Genomic DNA, 18,392 nt, shown 5'->3' with positions numbered 1-18,392 from the left:
CCAATTCCACTGACCAGGCTGAGGCTGGGCTTGGGAAGGTAGGGAAGGGGGCAAGATAAGACTCACCCCAAAGGACCAAACAGCCCCCCACTGGCGAAGCTAAGGGGGGCTTTAGGAAGGCAGGGTTGGTGGGGATTCCTGGGGGTGACAGGCAGGGAGTTGCACTAGCAGGGAAATATCCCCAGAGGGGAGGGGAGGGGAGGGGAGGGGAGGGGAGGGGAGGGGAGGGGAGGAGTTGAGATGTTGGGGGAATTGCACCCCCCATTTGAGGTGGATACATCCCCCCCATTGCCAGGCTCTGAGACTGGCAGGGGGCATGCGACTCTGCTCAAGGTCAATGACTTGAAGTACAGATCGGGGGTTTGCACTGGCCCCACCTGGGGTGCCCTGGGTCTCAGGACCCCGTCTCTCCAGAGACCTAACTGCCCATCTGTATTCCCCACTCCACGCTGCCCCAACCGCGGTCCTACCAGCTTCTTAGCTCTGTGTTAATAAGCTGTACACCCTTCGAGGCCCCTAAAGGCAGACCCTGTGAGGGGTGGGGGCTGCTGGCGTCTGTCCCATGGGCTCCTGGGGGGCTCTGGCTGATGCTGGGAAGAGGCAAGGCCAGCCCCCTGGAGGCCGCCCGCTGGCCTGTCCTCTCTGGAGCGCCCCTTGCCCTCGGCTCTGACCTGTTACGCGTGGGGCCCCAGAGGGCATGTGGTTGCACACGGAGGGCACGTGTTGCACATGGGGAAGGGGAGGCTGGAGACCACTGCCCAGGGCACTTCAGTCTCAGGACAGAGGGTGAGGGGGCGGGAGATGCCCAAGAACCTCCAGGCCATGCAGTGTGCCAGGAAGGAGGACTGGGCAGGGCTGGGCATCAGGAGGGCACTGTTGGCCCCTGAGAAGGATGTAGGGGGCCCGCACCCACTTTGGCGTCAGGAAATGCTGGGTAGGTTGGGAGGGGGGGGGGGGCGATGGGCTAAAGGAATAGCTCTTGGAGCTGCACAGGGAGTCCTTGAGGGGGCTGAGCATGTGCCTGAACCCCAGACAATGAGAGGCCACAGTGCCTGGGAAGGTTACATCGGCAAGGAAGCAGCTGCCCCAAAGATGCTTGGGCAGAGGCGGGGTGGCGGGAAGGACACCCCTCCTGGTTTGGGGGAGTTGGGGCTGAGCGGGCTGGGGGCACACAGAGCAGGGACAGGGCTACTGGGGGAGGATGGCCCAGGTTCGGGGGGGTAGTCTTGGGGTGAGGGTGGGGACTGCAGGAGGTCCCCAAAACTAGGCCCAGGCTGGACTGGCTGGATGGGAGGTGGGGCAGGCAGGGGCCCTCAGTACCCCAGCCTAGGCCAGTCTCTTCTGCTACTGGACCCAGGGTCCCCTGTAAGGGACCTGCATGGAGTGGCCGCCAGAGAAGGCTGAGCCACTGCTGGGAGTGGAAGATACGAGAGGTGCAGGCACTGTGGCCGGCTGGTCGTGAGGACTCAGACATGCATGTAGAACCTGGATGCAGGTGCCTGTGCCTCAGTGTCCCCTGGACAATCAGCCTGCCAACCATACCAGGGACACAGGAGAGTGTGGCCAACAGTGTCCCCTGGGCCGGGAACCATGCGGGGAGCATGGGGAGGGGTGCATCGGGGCTGCTCCTCACTGCAGGCCCTGGGTCAGGCCATAGAGGTGGCAGGACCACTGCCCGGCCAGCCTCAGAGCTGCAGGTGTGTCAGGGGCTGAGTGGCTGCCCTGCCAGGCCTGGATGCACCTGGACTCCCGGCCTTGGCCAGTGGGGGCCCTGTCCCAGGGGCGTGAGAGGCAGAGGCAGCCCATGGCTCACAGCACGGCCGGCCGGACTCGAGGCTGCTCATGGGCTTACCTCCCTGCCAAGGGGCCGAGGGCCTGGACAGAAGCCGTGTCTCTCGCCAGCCTCCGGTCCAGCTTCAAACATCCATCCTCCATGGATCCTTTGGAGACATGGGCGTCAGGATGTCACTTTCCAGGTGTGGGCACCAGGGGAGGAGGGGAGCGAGGTCGGTGGGGAGTGAGGGAGGCGGGAATGAGGAAGGAGGGGGAGAGGGGAGGGCGCCCGCCCACGGCAGGAGGCAGCAGCCTGTCTCCAGTGCCCCCTTCTCTTTCTGGCCTGGCTTTGGCTTAGGGAACAGGGCAGGGAGGTGACAGACACACAAGCCTCAGGACCAGGCCTCACCCTTCCTCCAGCCAGAGCCACTGCAACAGTGCAGCTGACGGGAAACTCTGTGACAATCCCATTGCCAGGACGTCACCTACGCCACCTTCTCGGTGACAACAGCTGTGCTATTGTCAACATATCCCCACTTAGGAAGAAGAAACTGAGGGGCAGGGAAAGAGCAGGGCTCCCTCGGCCGCCAACAGGGCTGTGGTCAGCATGGCCTGCGTGCAGGTCTTAGCTGGGGGCACGTGGGGCTTACCTGGCGGCGAGTAGGCCAGGTGGCCCCTGGGGCTCACGCTCCTCCGCTGCTCCCAGCCAGGACTCCACAGCAGTGTCTCTCCGTCAGGCAAGCAGGAGGGAGAGAGAAGCCGCCTGGCCCGCACGTCTGCCCAGCCCCAGGGAGACCCTCTGCCTGCGTCGGGCACCAAGGCTTGGGGACAGGCTGGCACCACGGGCTTGGGGGTGCCAAAGCTCGGGGGCAGGCTGGCACTGTGGGTGCTGGGGCGCGAGGATGGTGGGTTCGAGGGCAGGTCCTCCAGAGTGTCCGCTGCATCGGCCCCACGCAGATTGGCAGTCAGGAGGTCGATGCGCTGCTTCAGGACGTTGGCCATGGTCTCCAGGGCCTGCAACCGGGCATGCTTGTACCGGAAGTGCAGCGGGCCCCGCGTGCCCAGGCGCTCGGCCTCCTCGGGGCCCAGGTAGATGCACAGCCCCGGGCGTGGGGGGTGGGCAGTTAGGTCCTGGAGTTTCCGGGGACCCGCGGGGGAGCCAGCGGACATCGGCAGGGGAGCATCCGCCCAGCCTTCCTGGGGGCCTCCTGTCTCCAGAGGCTCTTGGTTCAAGGCTCTGTCCAGACACAGGCAGAAGCTGTGGGGACAGAGGGTGCGAGGGTCAGGGAGGCCCAGCACGGCCTTCCTCTGCTGCCTGTACACGTCCAGTGGTGAGTGTGAAACACGTGTGTGCAGGCGCCGAATGTGGCGGTGCTTCTGGCGCAGACCCAGGGGGTGCTCACGGGGTCCATGTTTGCTGGGGGCTGGTATGGAGCAGCCACATGCCTGCCCGCCACTGTTAGAGCGAGGACAGCCAGCGGCGGTTTCTTAGATGTGCCGCCAAAAACACAGACAAGAGACACAGATAAATTGGCTGCTTCGAAGTGAAAAGCCTCCGCGCATCAAAGGACACAACCAACAGAGACTGAAGGCAGCTGAGGGCACGAGCGGGAACTTAGAGGCCATGTCGCCACAGGGTTAGGACCAGACTGCAGCTCAACAAGAAACCCAAACAGCTCCACCAAAACGCAGGCCAAGGACAGAGCGGTCCCTCCTCTGAAGACAGAAGCGACCGACGAGCACATGAGAAGATGCTCAGTGCCCAGGTCACCGGGAAATGCACAGGAAACCACGTGAGGTCCCACCTCACCCCCAGGGCGGCTGCTGTGAACAAACCAGGAAAAGAAGCCGCGAGGACGTGGAGACGGGGACCCTGGGTGCTGCTGGCAGACCGGACCGGGCGGAACAGATGGGGCGCGGCCGCTGTGGAGAACAGTGGCAGTTCCTCTGAAAGCCAGCGTGGGGCGACCCGGTGACCCAGCAGCCCCACTCTGGGTCCACACCACAGGCCTGAGAGCAGGTCCGAGACGCACACCATGTTCCCAGTCCAGTTTCCACAGCAGCCAGAGGTGGACACACCCCAGTGTCCACTGATGGGAAACCAAACCTGGTCCACCTCCCAGTGGAACACGATGAAGCCTTGAAAAGGCAGGCAGTCCTGACCACGACATGGCAGGGACAGACCTAGGAAATGTGCCCTTCGAGAGAAGCCTGAGCAAAGGCTCACGTCCAGAACATATGAACATGCAGGGGGGAGAGATGGGGTGCAGGGGATGGTGGGCTGATGGGGTGGGGTTTCTCCTGGGTGATGGAAGGGTTTGGAAGTAACAGGTTCTGGTTGCACAGTGAAAGCACTAAATGCACTGGTGTGGTATGAGCTCACCTCAGTGAGACGGCCAGGCTGTGTGGCCCAGGGCCCAGGAAGTGCAGCCCCCCACCTGATACCCACCTGCCCGGGGCCTCCTGGTCCCCCAGCACCATGCCGGAGGTCACCTTGCTCCACCGCAGCGCGGGTGACCCCACGCTCCCAGGCACGTCCTGGCCCTGGAACAGAGACAGATGCAGTCAGAGTCTCACACAGACCCTGACACCCTGGCTCTGGGCTCAGAGCTGGCCCTGGCCCCCAGGGGTCTCAGGCTGGACCCCTCCGCCTATCCTCTTTAGGGGCTGGTACAAAGTCAACGGGATCCCTCCAGAGCCTGGTCACACCGAGGGGGCAGACAGGCCCCGGGGCCCTGGGGGTGGAGGCTGTGGCTGAGCTGGTCCACACCCCCTCCGCACCCCGGTGCCTACCCTGGACGGTGCTGAGTGTGGGACGAAGGTCACGATGCTGGGGGTCGTCTGGGAGACCAGGGGGAAGGCCTTGGTGGGGCCGGCCCTGCCCCGCACGGCCTCCCTCTGCTGCCTGTACACACCCTGCAGCCGCTGGCTCGGCAGCTCCCGTGCCTGCACGGCCGAGGCCTTCTCCTCCAGGACCTGCTGCTGGTGAGCCAGGGCCTTCTGGCGCATGAACTCCCGCAAGGATGCGGGGCTGTATGGGTGGCCCAGGAACCCCCGGGGCTTTGGGCAGGGTGGCGGCAGCCGAGCCTCATTCTCCTGCCCAGGTGCCAGCTGAGAGGTGCTCTGGGCGGGCTTGGGCCAGGGGTGGGCTCTGCACTGGACTGGGGCGCCAGCCTTTTTCACGAAGGAGGCACTCCAGGGCCGCTGGGTGGTAGGGCTTGGCCTTTCCAGAAGGCTCCAGCGTCCTCGGGGAGAGGCCTCCCAGTCTTTGCAGGGGGCCCCAGCCCTCTGCCTGGCTGAGGCACTCCAGGGCCTCTCAGGAGGGCTCCCAGGCCTCTGGGAGGTGGGGTTCCGTACTTGGGGGGACCAGGTCCTCTGCGGATAGGACTCCCACCCGGCCGAGGCACCCCAGCACTGCCCAGTGGAGAGGCTCCCGGCCCACTCTGAGGAGGAGCGGTGCACCCCCTTGGCCGGGCCCTGAGAACTCTTGCTGATGGAGACCCTCACGTCCGGGGCACTCCAGTGGCCCTTGGGCCTCCTCCCTGCCAGCTGCTGGCACTCCTGCCCTCCCCTGCGGTGATGGTCCTGGGCCAGCTCCAGCCCCGCCTGGATTTGCTGGTGGAGGTCCTGCAGGATGGCCATGGCGGACTGGATGCTCCCGGCCTGGTCACAGGACGCCAGGTTGGGCATGTGGGTAGGCACCCGTGGGTCATTGCGGACCGTGGCTGGACGGGGTGTCCGGAGGACAACAGGGGAGCTCTCAGCAGCTCTGTCCTCCATGTCTCCTGCAAAGACAGGCAGTCACTAGGGGCGGACCTACAGAGCTCAGAGGCACCGCCCCACCCCCGCCCCGGGGAGTCCCCCGGTCTCTGTGCTCATCCCTAACTCACAGTAGACCCGAGGGGCAGGTGCCACCTCAGGTGCTGTGAGGCTGTGCCTGGCACCTGGTGAACATGAGCACACGTTGGGGGACGGGTGTCTGGGAGGAGCCCATCGGCACTCGCCCTGCTCCCCTAAGTTGGGAAAGCCGAGACAGCCATGCCCAGCCTTCTGGGGCCCAAGGGGTGCCCTTCAGGGACAGAAACCCTGACCTCTGGCTTCTAAATAGAACGGTTTCCCAAAGTCCCCTTCTGGTGGCGAGTTCGCAGGGCATTGACACGTCACTGGGAGGACGCTGCTCAGGCACCGACGCCACCTCCTTCCCGGCGGCATGGGGCCCATGCCCACCCATCTTCGGCAGTAGAGCAGGGGGAGCCCGCGTGCGCACACATGCAGGCGGAGGCACAAGGTACCTAATTCCGCGGTGGGGGCCGGCGCTCCTGAGGGGGCCTTGCTCTGGAGCCTGGGGAGGGCGGGAGGGGGCCCGAGCAGCCCCCTCACCAGGGCTTGTCCTTTCCTCCAGGCGTAAACACCAACCAACTCAGAATCTTAAACAGAGAAAACACACACAGAGGCTCCGAATGCTGGTCCCAGTGGGAAGGGCGGCGGTGCAGCCTGGGAGACCAGTTCACGTGACAGCAGGGGCGGGGACAGCAGTGGGGAGGGGAAGTCCTGCCTCCAGGAAGGGGTTGTTTCAACACTGCTGCCTGGATTGGGGAAGGGGAGGGCCACTGGGCAGGACTTCACTAGGGCACTGGTCCTGGGAGGAGCAAAACGGAGCAAGTGTGTCTGTGTGCGTGTGCAGGGGAGGTGGGAACAGGACCCCGGGGTCCTGGTTCAGTCCCACCTTCCTCTGCTGGCTCTCTCCCCCCACCCGCCCTGACACAGGCCCACTGCCACCTGGAGCCACACACTCCAGCCCTCCCTCTGGGGGCCTTGATGGTACTCAAGTGCCCCTCTCAGGACCTTGCTTGGCCACCTTGCTTGACACCTGATCTCCCCACCACAGAGGAGGGGCCAGGTGAGGACAGAGGATGGGCTAGGTAAGGAAGGAGGAGGGGTCCTGTGAGGATGGAGGAGGGACCACATGGACACGGGAGTGTGGACCTGGGGTGTGGTCATGTACCCATGGGTGTGATCGTATGATCATGGGTTGTAGTTGTGGACGAAAAAAGGCCACATGCTAACCTCACAAGCTCAGGGAAAGCTGGTATGGTGGTTTTGCAAACTCTAAGACCTAAAGTAACCACAAAGGATGGTCTGAAATTTAACTTTTTAAAATTAAAAGCAGCCTTAGCCAGTTTGACTGGGTGGATAGAGCATCAGCCTGCGGACTGAAGGGTCCCAGGTTCGATTCTGGTCAAGGGCACAAGCCTGGGTTGCGGGCTTGATCCCCACTGAGGGGCTTACAGGAGGCAGCCAATCAATGATTCTCTCTCTTCATTGATGTTTCTCTCTCCCTCTCCCTTCCTTTCTGAAATCAATAAAAAAACATAAAAAAATAAAATAAAAAGCAGTCTATGGTGGGTAGTTCTTAACTGAACCTATTGTCTTTCTGCATCTGAGATAACACACCTGTGAAATGTCAGGTAACTTGTAACTTCCCCTTCTCTGGATCACTCAGGGCACAACCAATGGGCCAGGGCCCAGGGCCAAGACCTTAAATTCCCTCATTGTTCTTGTTATCATGTTCATTGTTGGCTGTTAACTATCCTGCACCCACCTAAGTAAATGAAGCATGTGTCTATCATTTTACTCTTTATCCAATCCCAGAGGTTTCCCCTCTTTGCTTTCTCCCACCTCCCCAATCTATCAGCAATGGATTTCACGTGACCCACTTACGTCTCCTCCTTTGATGGTAATTTATAAAACAAGGTGAAAAACTACCATTCTCTGTAGCATTATCCCAATACTAGGGGCCCGATGCACAAAATTCGTGCAAGGGTAGGCCTTCGCAGCCCCGGCTGCCGGTGCCCTTGAGGCCCCAGCTACCTTGTAACCCCACCCCCCACCCACACCCGCCTTGGCTTGGCGCTGCCCGTGCCTGCTGCCACACACCCCTAGTTCCCCGGTTCCGCAGAGGGTGGCCTGGGCCTCCCTCTTGGGGGCAATCGCAGAGCCCCCCTGATTGATTGCCCCCTGGCCCGTGGCCTGGGCCTCACTCTGAGGGGCAATCGTGGAGCCCCCCCCAATCGATCGCCCCCCTGGCCGGTAGCCTAGGCCTTTCTGCGGGGCAATTGCAGAGCCCCCTGATTGATCACCCCACTGGGTGGTGGCCTGGGCCTCCCTCTGCAGGGCGATGGTGGGGCGATGGCAGGCCCCTGACCAATTGCATCGCACCCACCTTGGCTGGCCTGGCGCCAATGCGTGTCATAGCATGGTCGTCAGGATGGTCGTTCTGCTATTTGGCCATTCAGTCAATTTGCATATTATGCTTTTATTATTATAGATATTGAGATCCTGCTTCCCGGCAATTGTTGAGAGTTTGGCTCAAATAAATTCACAAAAATTCGTTACAGGTTAGAATGTTTTGTTTTTGTTTTTTTTAAAATATATTTTATTGATTTTTTACAGAGAGGAAGGGAGAGAGATAGAGAGCTAGAAACATCGATGAGAGAGAAACATCGATCAGCTGCCTCTTGCACACCCCCCACTGGGGATGTGCCCGCAACCCAGGTACATGCCCTTGACCGGAATCAAACCTGGGACCTTTCAGTCCGCAGGCCTATCCACTGAGCCAAACCGGTTTCGGCTAGAATGTTTTTTATGTTAACATGGTCACGTGAACATGAGGTGTGGCTGTGCCAGCAGGAGGGAGTGGTCATGTGAATGGGGGGCATGGCCACCTGAATAAGGGGAGAGGTCATGTGAACAGAGGGGGTCTCGTGATCACATGGGGTGGGGCCACGTGATCACATGGGGCGGGGCCACATGAACACGTGACAGTAGGTGTGTGCACAGGGGTGGGGTCTCGTGATCAGCCGGAAGTGGGCATGTGAATGAGGGGGCGGGTCCACGTGAAGATTGAAAGGATGCGGGCAGGAGCCCCCAGAAGCTGAAGAGGCAGGAAGGGCCCTCCCCTGGAGCCCTCGGAGGGAGCACAGCCCTGACACCCTGATTTCAGATTCTGGCCCCAGAACGGGGAGAGACGTGTTCTTCCTACGGCTCTGCCTGTAAAACCTCCACACAGGCCCAGAAGTGCACGCGGCACAGTAAGTGCGACCGATAATCCTAACAACGGTGATGCTAACAAGCCACCAGCCCACACAGGGCAGGCGGGAGGGTAATGTCACAGCTGGTCACTGGCACTGAGCTGAAGGCAATTAATCTCTTTTTAAGCTGGTGACACTCAGAGACAACAGGGGTTGGGGGACCCCTGAAGATACCCAGGATGGCTGGATGAGGGGACCAAGAGAGTGTGTCCCAAACGCAGGCATGCTTGTCACATAATAAACATCATTTATCAAGGTTTTACTTCATAATCCAGGTTACACACACCAAATGCCAATATCATCCCCACCGTCATTACAAACCCATCCACCAGGGCCCTGGCGGAGGCAGGAGCAGCAGCCTGCCTTTAACTTGCACACACATGCACACACACATATGCATGTGCACAGAACAGACACATTCACACAGACACATACTCATGCACACACAGAGACACCCTTGCATGTACACATGCACACACAGAGATGCGCACAGACACACATGCACACAGAGAGATGCACATAGACACACACATGCACACACAGAGACACCCTTGTATGTACACAGAGATGCACACACACACACATAGATGCATGCACAAACATGCACACACAGATGCACACAGACACACACAGACACCAAAGGCACTCACTGCCCCTCCCCTGGCAGCAAATGAAGGGGAAACAAGACCACCCAGCTAAAAGTTGTCCTGTCCCCCATGAAGGGGCTTCCTGCCAACCAGGGAGCCTCACAGCAGAGACCGTCCAGAGAGCAGCCTGCCCAGGGGCAGGTGGCCAGGCAGGGTCAGGCCTTGCCAGCACACATGCCCCAGTTGGGGCACCTCCCAGTGCCCAGGCCAGAGACATCAGCGCAGGCCTGAAGCTGGGCTTCAAGGAGAGGAAGGCCACACAGAACCTTGCTCTCCAGAGGCCATGCCCCCTGGAAGTCCCCTAAGGCCACATCCAGGCCAGACCTCTCTGGAACAAGTCCCTGCCCTCCAAGTCACACCTTTTGTAAGGCCATGTCCCTCTAGACACATGTCCCCTGGGGGCCGGGTCCTGCATAAGCTACGCCCCAATAGGACAGGATCGGAGACCACTCCCCTCCAGGACACACTGCCACCACTGCCCCACCCCCAGCCCACTGTGCCCTCCAGCCCCAGGCCCTGGGGACACCGGAGGTTAAGAGCTTGGTTTCAGGAGTCCTAGATCTGGGTTTATATTCCAGCTCTGCCCATCACTAGCTATGGGCCTTGAGCCATTGACTTAACTTCTCCCTGCCTCAGTTTCCCCCTCTGTAAGCACCTTCCCACAGAGCCGCAAGGATGGAAAAGCAGCCACAACCTCTACAGGAGCTGAGCCCAGATGGTCAGGATTCAGCTGGCTCAGGGCCGAAGCCAAAGGCTGGAACTGCCCCCCGCCCCCCCGCTCTGGATTCCGGGGGGGCTCAGGAGTGGGGCTTCCCAGAGAGACTACTCTGTCAGGTGGGCAGGGGCTGTTTCTGGCCCGGTGGCCTGGCCCTCCGCCCACAGGTCCCTCCTTTGTGGGCGCTCAGTGTCCCCATCAGCCCCCCGAGGGTCCTGGTCAATAAATGGGTCCTGACGGGCACATTTTTTCTTCTGCTGAGCAGTTTAATGGCAATTAATTTTTTTACGAGCGGGTTTTTAATCTGCAGAAATGGATGAAGTCCCCAGTGCCCTGTCAGAGCCCAGGGCCGACCTCATCTATGATAAAAAATGCAAAGTGAGGTGATATCACCTGAAATTAAATATGGGGCTTCATTTTCCTCCGGGCGGATGGATGAATATTTTATAACTATTGTGATTTAATTTTTTGTTAACGACAGCAAATTTCTAAATCATCCGATTCCCAAGTCCCGTGACTCCGACCTCTGACCCCATCCCCATCCCTCCTTAGCCCAGCTGTGCCTTCCCCGTTGACAGGAACTGATGGTCAGTGCGTCCGGGAGACACGCGTGACGATGATGGATGCAGCCCGAGGTGCGCCCTCTGACCCAGTGTCGGGCAGAAAGCCGGTCATTTTTCAATGAGCCATGAAAACAAAACAAACCAAAAAGCCGAGAGCAGGGAGAGGACGGTGCAGAGAACGTTTATGTTTTGTGTATTTTCAGTGTGGCTTCTGGAACCTTCTCCAGGTCTCCCAGCACCCCTCACTCTCAGCAGGAGTGGGGTTCTGCCTCTGCCCCCCAGCATTGGGGCCCAGCCTCAGTGTCCCCACCTCACTCAGGACCACCCCCACCCAGGACTTTCATGCCATGGGGGAAACTGAGGCACGGGGATGCGCAGGGGCAGCTCAGAGCTGTGTATCTTAGACGAAGAGTCCTGCTGAGCTGGCCTCAGCCTGGGGGCCCCACCTGGTCAAGGAGCTGCAGGTGGGGATGCTCCCACCACCAAGACCACTTAGCAGACCTCTCAGCTGTCACACAAATGCATCACCCAACGTCCCCCCTGGTGACGGCTCTATGTCCCCAAAGGGAGGGCAAGACGGTGGACGCTGCCCCGGCCACTCCCCCCACCCGTGCCCAGGTGAGCTCGCTCCCTGGAATTCCAAATCCCACACCAGTTCCATTGGGAGCCTGTTCCCTCCGCCAGTCTTCCCAGTGCCAAAGGCGGTGGAACCTAAACTCGTCACATGGCACTGCAACAGGAAAGCAGCCACACTGTCAACCACATGTCATCGGCCTGCCATGCACCACGCTGTCCATGCGTGTCAGTGTGCTTGAGGAGCAGACTGGGAATGCGTGTGGCCGAGGGCCTTTGGGACTGCACAGAGGGTTTGTGGACTTTCACTCGCATGTCACAAGGGACAGCCCCTGCACCAGTGGGCCCCACTGCTGCTGGGGGATGGTCAGGCTCTGCAGACACCAGCGCTGCCTCCTCCATTTACAGCAGACCCACCCCCCAATCAAGCCTGGCCCGTCGACCCCAGATGCCCGCCCCACAACACCTGCACACAGCGCTCGGGTGGCCGCTGGGACCAGCCACCCCTCATGGCCCCTCCAGCCTTACCCTGGTCTTTGGCAGCTCTTCTGGTGGATGACCTGGGGGCCTTCTCTCTTTTGCAAGAACTACTCTTCATGCTTTTGTGTTTCTCCCGTAGAACTTCAGTGTGAGGAGAGCGGGGGGGGGGGGGAGGGGGGGGGAGAGAAGATGAGCAGTAACACATACACAGGGGTTCCGACCAGGTTCTAGGGGACAATGTGGGGGCCACCCTGCTCCCTGGTCCTGCATGCTAGTGCGGGAAGCCGGGCACAGGGCTCAAGGGGCACACGTGGCTGCCCACCCCCTCTCTGCGTTCTGTGTGGAGCACCCCTGGGGAGCCCTCCTGCAGGCAGGCTCCCCACTCCTCCCTGACTGTGCACAGATTCCCACTCTGTCTCCTGCACCCAGCTTGGAGCTGGCCATGGCATTCGTGTTTGTTGAATGAATAAATAACTGACTGGCCCATGGGTGAACCCAGGGCATGGCAGCTGGCCACACTGGGAGACCAGGAGTGAGAGCTGGAGTCAGAGGAGCCTCCCCACGGCCCAGTCCACCCCTGGCTGGACAGTCAGGGGGATGTGGAGACCCCCGAGGGGGTAGAGACTGAATCCCACAGGGGCAGACCGGAGGGGAAGCCAACAGGCCAGTTAGCTCAAGGGAATAGGCCAAACCTACATGGCTGGGCCCACGGGGAGAGACTGGCCTCTGGTGTGGCCAGTCCTGCGTTGGTCCTCAGTGCCCGATGCTGCTGCCAGGAGGGGCCTCAAGACCCAGGCCCTGCCCACACCCTGCTTCTGGAGCTCTAAAACGGCAGCTGGAATGTGACTGCCAAGAGCTGGCGACCAGTGACAGTGGCACTGAGGTCCCCAAGTCCAGAATTTCACTGTTGCCCCAGGGCCTGGTGGGGGTGGATGAGCTGAGGCCATTGGGGCCCACAAGCTGGAGGAGGAGGACGGCCGTTCTGTGTGGAGTGGCTGGTGCCCTTGGTTAGGCCGGAGCTGGGTTAGGGACAGGTTCTGCCCCTCGGTGCATGGGGGCTGGGCCCGCACCTGGCTCCCCTTCTGTCTGGGGTGAGACACCCCCAAAAACATGCCTGTGGCTGCCACTCACAGGGGTCTGGACGTGAGTGTTGACCAACCTTTGCCCGACCCTGGCCACCAGGGCACCACTGTGACAGGCTATGACTGCCCCCCTGGGGTCCTGACTCAGCTTCTCCTGCCCACAGCGCCCCCAAAACCCTCAGTGCTCCCCTGGGCCAGGACAGCCCAACCTCTGCTCCCAGCTCTTCCCCCCTCCCTACCTTGGTCACCAACATCTTGCAGCCTCTCTGGACTGTGGAGACAGCCCCCCCCCCCCACCTCCGTGGAGCCTGCCAAAGCCCACGCCAGCCCTGGCTCCTACCCTCGGCCCCCAGGAGCGGCTCCCATCTGCCTTCCATCCTTACTCCTTGATCTGTTGGGTGAATGAGTGAGCCAAACCCTCATGGTTCCCTTTGGCACCCTGTCTGGAAATCTGCCGACCCACAGTCAATACCTGGGCACCTGCCGAGCAAGGCTGGGCCGTGGCCTGGCTGGGCCACCTGTGGGTGAGCAGGGAGCCCAGGAGCTGGCAGGACCTGGAGGACCCCTGTGGCTGGCACGTGGCCATGCAGGAAAGGCCTCACTTACTCTGTGCAGGAGTCTCGGCCAGGAGACATGCCCCACCAGCTCCCTGCCCTGAGCCCAACCTGCCCTGGGCCGAGGTGCCAGGATGGTCAGCCGAAGAGCCACTCACCGGAGGCCTGGCGCTGGGAGACCCTGGAGGGCGCACGCTCCTGGCCAGGGATGGCCTTGTCTTGAACGGCACGCCCAGCTGCACTCGGGTTGCCAAAGCCTGGAGCAGAGTGTAAAGGAGAGGTTGTCATGAGACCTCGAGGAAGAGTCCCCATTTGGCACCCGCTCGACAGCCTCTCAGCACTGCGCCCTGGACTCAGACCCCAGGCCCAGGTGCGTCCATGGGGCCGATCTCGCTCGTGGTGCTGAGCTCGAGGCCACATGACTGTCCAGCCAGAGCAGCACCACGGTGGCCGGCCTGGAGCGACAGGGCCCTGTGTGCCTCATCTGGGGCCTCGTGCGGCTGGCACCAGGCAGCATGGGAAAGGACCGCCCCTGTGTGCACACAAAGTCCCCTTTTGCAAAGTGAAGAGTGACTTCGAGGGACGCGCCCCAAAGCATTAACCAGGGCAGCGGCGGGGAGGGAGACACGGGGGTGTCGGCCGTTCTCGTTTCCCTGTCTGCGCTTTGCAGCTGATGGAGAGCCCTGGAGAGAACAGCACACACACAACAGTGTGACTGTCCCTGATGCCACCGAGCCGTGCGCTTAGACGTGGCGCAGACGGTCAGTGCTGTGTGTATTTTATACTGTTTTTAAACAAAGTGTCATCTTAGAAGAAAGCATCCTCCCTGCCTCCTGGAAAGAGCTAAGCACCGGCTCAGTGGGCAGAGCCGCAGGGCTGCGTGCGTGGCAGCCGTCTCTCCGACGGGGAAGCTGCGTGTGGGTGTCTCTAGATCCCCAGCCTCGCCCTTGCCCCCCCCCACCCCATCCCCCACGCCGCCGGGCAGGGGCACACCGTGCCTCTGGGCACCTTCAAACCCCCCTGCAAGCTTTTCAAGGTGATCCTGACCGGATTCCCCAAAGACCTGACCCTGACTCTGCCTCCCGCACCCCAGCGCCCCTTCCACAAGCCTCCGGCCGGGGCCAGTCCCTCCCACACACCCGCTGCGCTCCGCTGCCAGCAGCCTGGCCTTCCCTGTGCTAAAGCCCAGCTCGAGGCCCCTCCGAGAGGCTGTCCTCCCACTCAGCTCCCAGGCTGAGCCCCTCTCGGGGCCTCAGGCAGTGGCACCCAGTGGGTGAACCCAGGCTCCCAGTGTGGCCCTCCCACCCTCACCAGGAAGCTCCTCCTGACCTGGGGAGGCCGGGGCTGGAGGGGCCTTCTTCAGCTTTCTGACCTTCCTCCGGGGGGCTGGCGGGGAGGCTCTGAGGAGGTGCGAGGTGCTGGAGGGCATCGAGGTGCCCAGGGAGGCGCAGCTGGCCTGCCAGCACGCCTGGGCCCGGATCTTCTCCCTCAGCTGCTCCAGCCGGGGGTTGCTTTCCCCGTGCTGCTGTGGGGACCCCAGCACCAGGGGGGGCCTCTCCTTCCAGGGCCTGTGGGCAGGTGCACACGACTTGTGGCCCCCCGAGGAGCCAGACAGGCGGCCCGATGACACTGAGCTGTCCCCATCCTGGGTCTCCTCGCCGGCTGTCCAAGCAGGGCGGCTGCAGACCTGCCCCGGGGGGCCCGGCCTCTCCATGTGGTCAGTCCAGGCCACGCAGGGTGCCTCCCAAGGAGCGCCTGGCCGTGGGGAGGGCCTGGGCCACCTCAGGGCAGCCAGGAGGTCCTCCTCGGCCGCGGCTGGATGCCGCCTGCCTGCCCTTGGGAGGAAGAAGCAGACGCAGCTGTTCAGGTGTGGACCCAGTGGAGCCTGCACAGTGCACCCCCTGCCCAGGCTCCTGCTTCTCGCGATCCTCGGAGCACCCACAGCCAAGGAAGGTGCGGGCAGGGACGTGCCCCCCACGGCAGCCCCCAGACATTTTCTCCTGGATCCCGACTGTATTCCTTGTTAAGCACTGTGATCAGCCCAGCCCAACCTGCAGGTGGGGAACTGAGGCTTGGGGAGAAGGCACACAGCAGGGCACTCTGGCCCCAAGTCCCTCAGGGAAGGCATCCCAGGTGCGCAGACACCTGCCTCAGTCACACAAACCCTACCTGGGCCTGGCGCGGGCCTTCCGGGCAGCTGGTCTCCCTGGAGCCTTGGGGCTGAAGGGGCAGTGCCCCTGGCTATCTCTGGGGTGCGTCTGGGCCATCTCCCCCAGGCAGGTTGCCGGGACTGCAGGACCAGCAGCAAGGGCAGAGCCGGGAGCCCTGTCATCACCTGCCCCGGGCACTTTCAGAGGGCAGCCTCAGGGTCTGCCGCCCGGCCCCCATTCCTGCTCCAGGCCGGCTGGCCACGCCCGCTCAGTCTCCGTCACGTCCCCTGCCCAGGATGGAAGCCCTCAGGATGGTCATGGAACCGGGTGGGCACGGTGGGCTTCCCGGCCCTGGGCTGGCAACGGCCTGGAGCTTCCTGATGCTGCCTCTTGGAGGCACGAGGGGGGGCGGGGTGCAGCGGAGAATTCCAGGTGGCGGTGACAGCACAATAACTCGCGTCACTCAGCAACCGTGCTGAGGCCTTCAGCCCCTGCTGGGCTCCAGGCAGCACCCGCCGCCACCCCCCCTCCCGTCCTCCTGGGCACCTGTGCACGGTGAGCGAGCTGCCAGGGCCGGGGTCAGGCGAAGCCCAAGTCAGAGTGGGGACTCAGTGAGGTGCTGGGGGTGAGGGTGGGCTCCCACGGCCAGAGGTGGCAGCAGAGCTGGGCTCAACCCCAGGCTGATGTTGGGCTCAAGGTTCAGTTCCGAGGGGCTCAGCCTGGGAACCCGGGTGCAGAAAAGAGGAGCCAGCCTGAGGCGTGTCCCCAGCAGCTGGATGAGGGGCTGAGTGCTCAGACCCTGACACTAGCAAAGACTTCAGCCACTGCCTCAGGCTGCTCGAAACAGGTGTGTGGCGGGGAGGGGGGGGGGGGGTGTGTGTGGCTTCTCAGCCCCTCTGCCCGGCAGGTGCTCATGGAGATAACAGCTCGAGCTGCCCAGCCCCAGGAGCCCAGGCCTGCCCGGTGCACCTCAGGGGCCTCCTGTCACCTGTGTGGTGACCCTGCAGGGCCGTGGTGGCAGGACCTGGGCCTGTGGTCAGTTGGCCCTGAGCTCAGAACCGCCCCAGGAGGACTCCAACACGTCCCAGGGCGCAGTGTGACCTTGGGTGACGGGAGGCCCCGCCCAGCCTCTGGGGAGGGTGAGCCCAGGGGAGTGCGCTGGCAGCCGGACGGAGCAGTCAGGCAGGGGCCAAAGGGGGAGCACTCATTAGTTTTAGGAGCTGCACTCCTTCCCGGGCGCTGCGCCTCCCGAAGGCCTCAGACCCCTCTTCTGCCAGGACCCTGTGCCCACGTCCAGCCCACAGCTGCTCCCAAGGTCGCCCCGCCCCACCCCTGCGCTCGCACCTGCTGGGGTGGCAGTGGCCTCTGAGCCGGGCTGCAGCCCTTGCCCGAGTCGTGCATGGACTGGCTCTGAGACCACCACTGAGTGGAGGCCACAGCCTGAGGTGCAGAAACAGCCCCCAAGAAAGCCTGGCCTGCGCTCACTCCACTTGGCCAGCATCTCAACTGAGCCTGAGGCCTGAGCCCGGCTGCTGCCGGCAGGTGTCCCCCTTCAGACCCCACAGCTCCCTCCGTGTTCGGGGAGGCTCATGCAGCTCCCCTCCCGACCCGTCCTGACTCTCATCCTGATGCCACTCTTGCTGAAGAAGAGTGTGTGAGTGGGCCTGGCCCTCCTCCCTGCTTCCTCCCTGACAGGCCCAGGGGCTGCTGGGGGCAGGTGTGGCCTGGCCTGTGAATGCTCGTGGCCGGGCACGGGGGGGGGGGGGGGGGGGGAGGGGGCTCATGAGGACAACCCTGGGGAGGAGTCCAGTCACTGCCTCCAGTCCTGTGTCCTGGCAGGGTCAGAAGGCAGGGCTTTGCTGAGCCAGAGCAGACGGAGTAGCCCCTCCTGCCCCTCCCAGTGCTGGGTGGACACAGTGGAGGGAGCCCCGACTGCCAGACACACCAGGTACCCGTAGGTTCTGTGTAAGGTCAGAGACACAGAACACCCAGTGTGACCCTGAGGCCAGGCACAGACCAAGAAAGCCGCACCCCTGTCCTCACCAGCCCCCCCAGCCTAGCCTGCCCACTCTGGCCGCCACCCAGCTCCTCGAGGCACCTGTGTGGAGCCCACAGAAGTGGAGACTCTCTAGGCAGCAGGTTCTGCCTCGAAGCCCCCAGGGGCTGCTCGTGCCCCATGCAGCCTGCTGCCCCGTGAGAAGCCTGGGGCCCGGGCTGGATGGCGGGCGGTGGGTGGGGACAGGCTTCCTTCTGGGAGTGTCAGCACTCGGCTCTGATCAGCCACACTGTTTACTTGTCACCACCTGGTCCCTAGAGAAGCCGCCCTGAGCAGGCCCAGCAGGCTAGGGACAGCCAGTGGACCGTGAAGGAGAAAGGCCCGCAGCTGCCACGCCCACCTCCTGGGGCCCCAGGCTGGAGACCACAGAGACCTGGGCAGCAACAACAGGTCTGGGCGTTGGCATGGCACCCAACGGCCATGCACTCAGACCCGGCTCTGGGGGAGCAGCGGTCCCCAAACTGGCCCTGCGACAGACCTGGCCCGGAAGCTACCAGGCAGCAGGGGCCGGAGAGGGTCAGGGGCCCAAGGGTCCACACAGAGCTCTTGGAGGTTGAGCCAGGCTCAGGTCACATCTGGGGAAGTGACAGGCTGATGACCGAGCACCTGGGCACCTTAGACCTGCTGCTCAAAAGCACACACCACCTCTCTGACACCCAGGAGCTCACACGCACACACGCATGCACACACGTGCATGCACCCGCAGAC

At 62.4% G+C, this 18,392-nt stretch overlaps 1 protein-coding gene across 1 annotated transcript in view; it reads right to left on the bottom strand.

Annotated features, from left to right (window-relative positions):
- Window positions 1-15,222, bottom strand: part of CCDC187 (coiled-coil domain containing 187) — a 32,600-nt gene extending 17,378 nt beyond the window's left edge. The window contains exons 1-8 of the mRNA XM_070430995.1: window positions 14,808-15,222; window positions 13,637-13,735; window positions 11,891-11,983; window positions 6,066-6,200; window positions 4,567-5,558; window positions 4,223-4,317; window positions 2,424-3,031; window positions 1,853-1,940 (exon numbers count right to left, since the gene is read on the bottom strand). Of these exons, the coding sequence (XP_070287096.1) occupies window positions 1,853-1,940; window positions 2,424-3,031; window positions 4,223-4,317; window positions 4,567-5,558; window positions 6,066-6,200; window positions 11,891-11,983; window positions 13,637-13,735; window positions 14,808-15,192 (2,495 nt within the window). The 5' untranslated portion in view covers window positions 15,193-15,222. The remainder of the gene's footprint in view (window positions 1-1,852; window positions 1,941-2,423; window positions 3,032-4,222; window positions 4,318-4,566; window positions 5,559-6,065; window positions 6,201-11,890; window positions 11,984-13,636; window positions 13,736-14,807) is intronic.
- Window positions 15,223-18,392: the final 3,170 nt, after the last annotated feature.

This window comes from Myotis yumanensis, unplaced genomic scaffold, assembly GCF_028538775.1.
Source record: "Myotis yumanensis isolate MYYU_CA2020_CCGP unplaced genomic scaffold, mMyoYum1.0.hap1 SCAF_12, whole genome shotgun sequence".
NCBI lineage: Eukaryota > Metazoa > Chordata > Mammalia > Chiroptera > Vespertilionidae > Myotis > Myotis yumanensis.
This window is presented reverse-complemented; position numbering and strand designations above follow the sequence as displayed.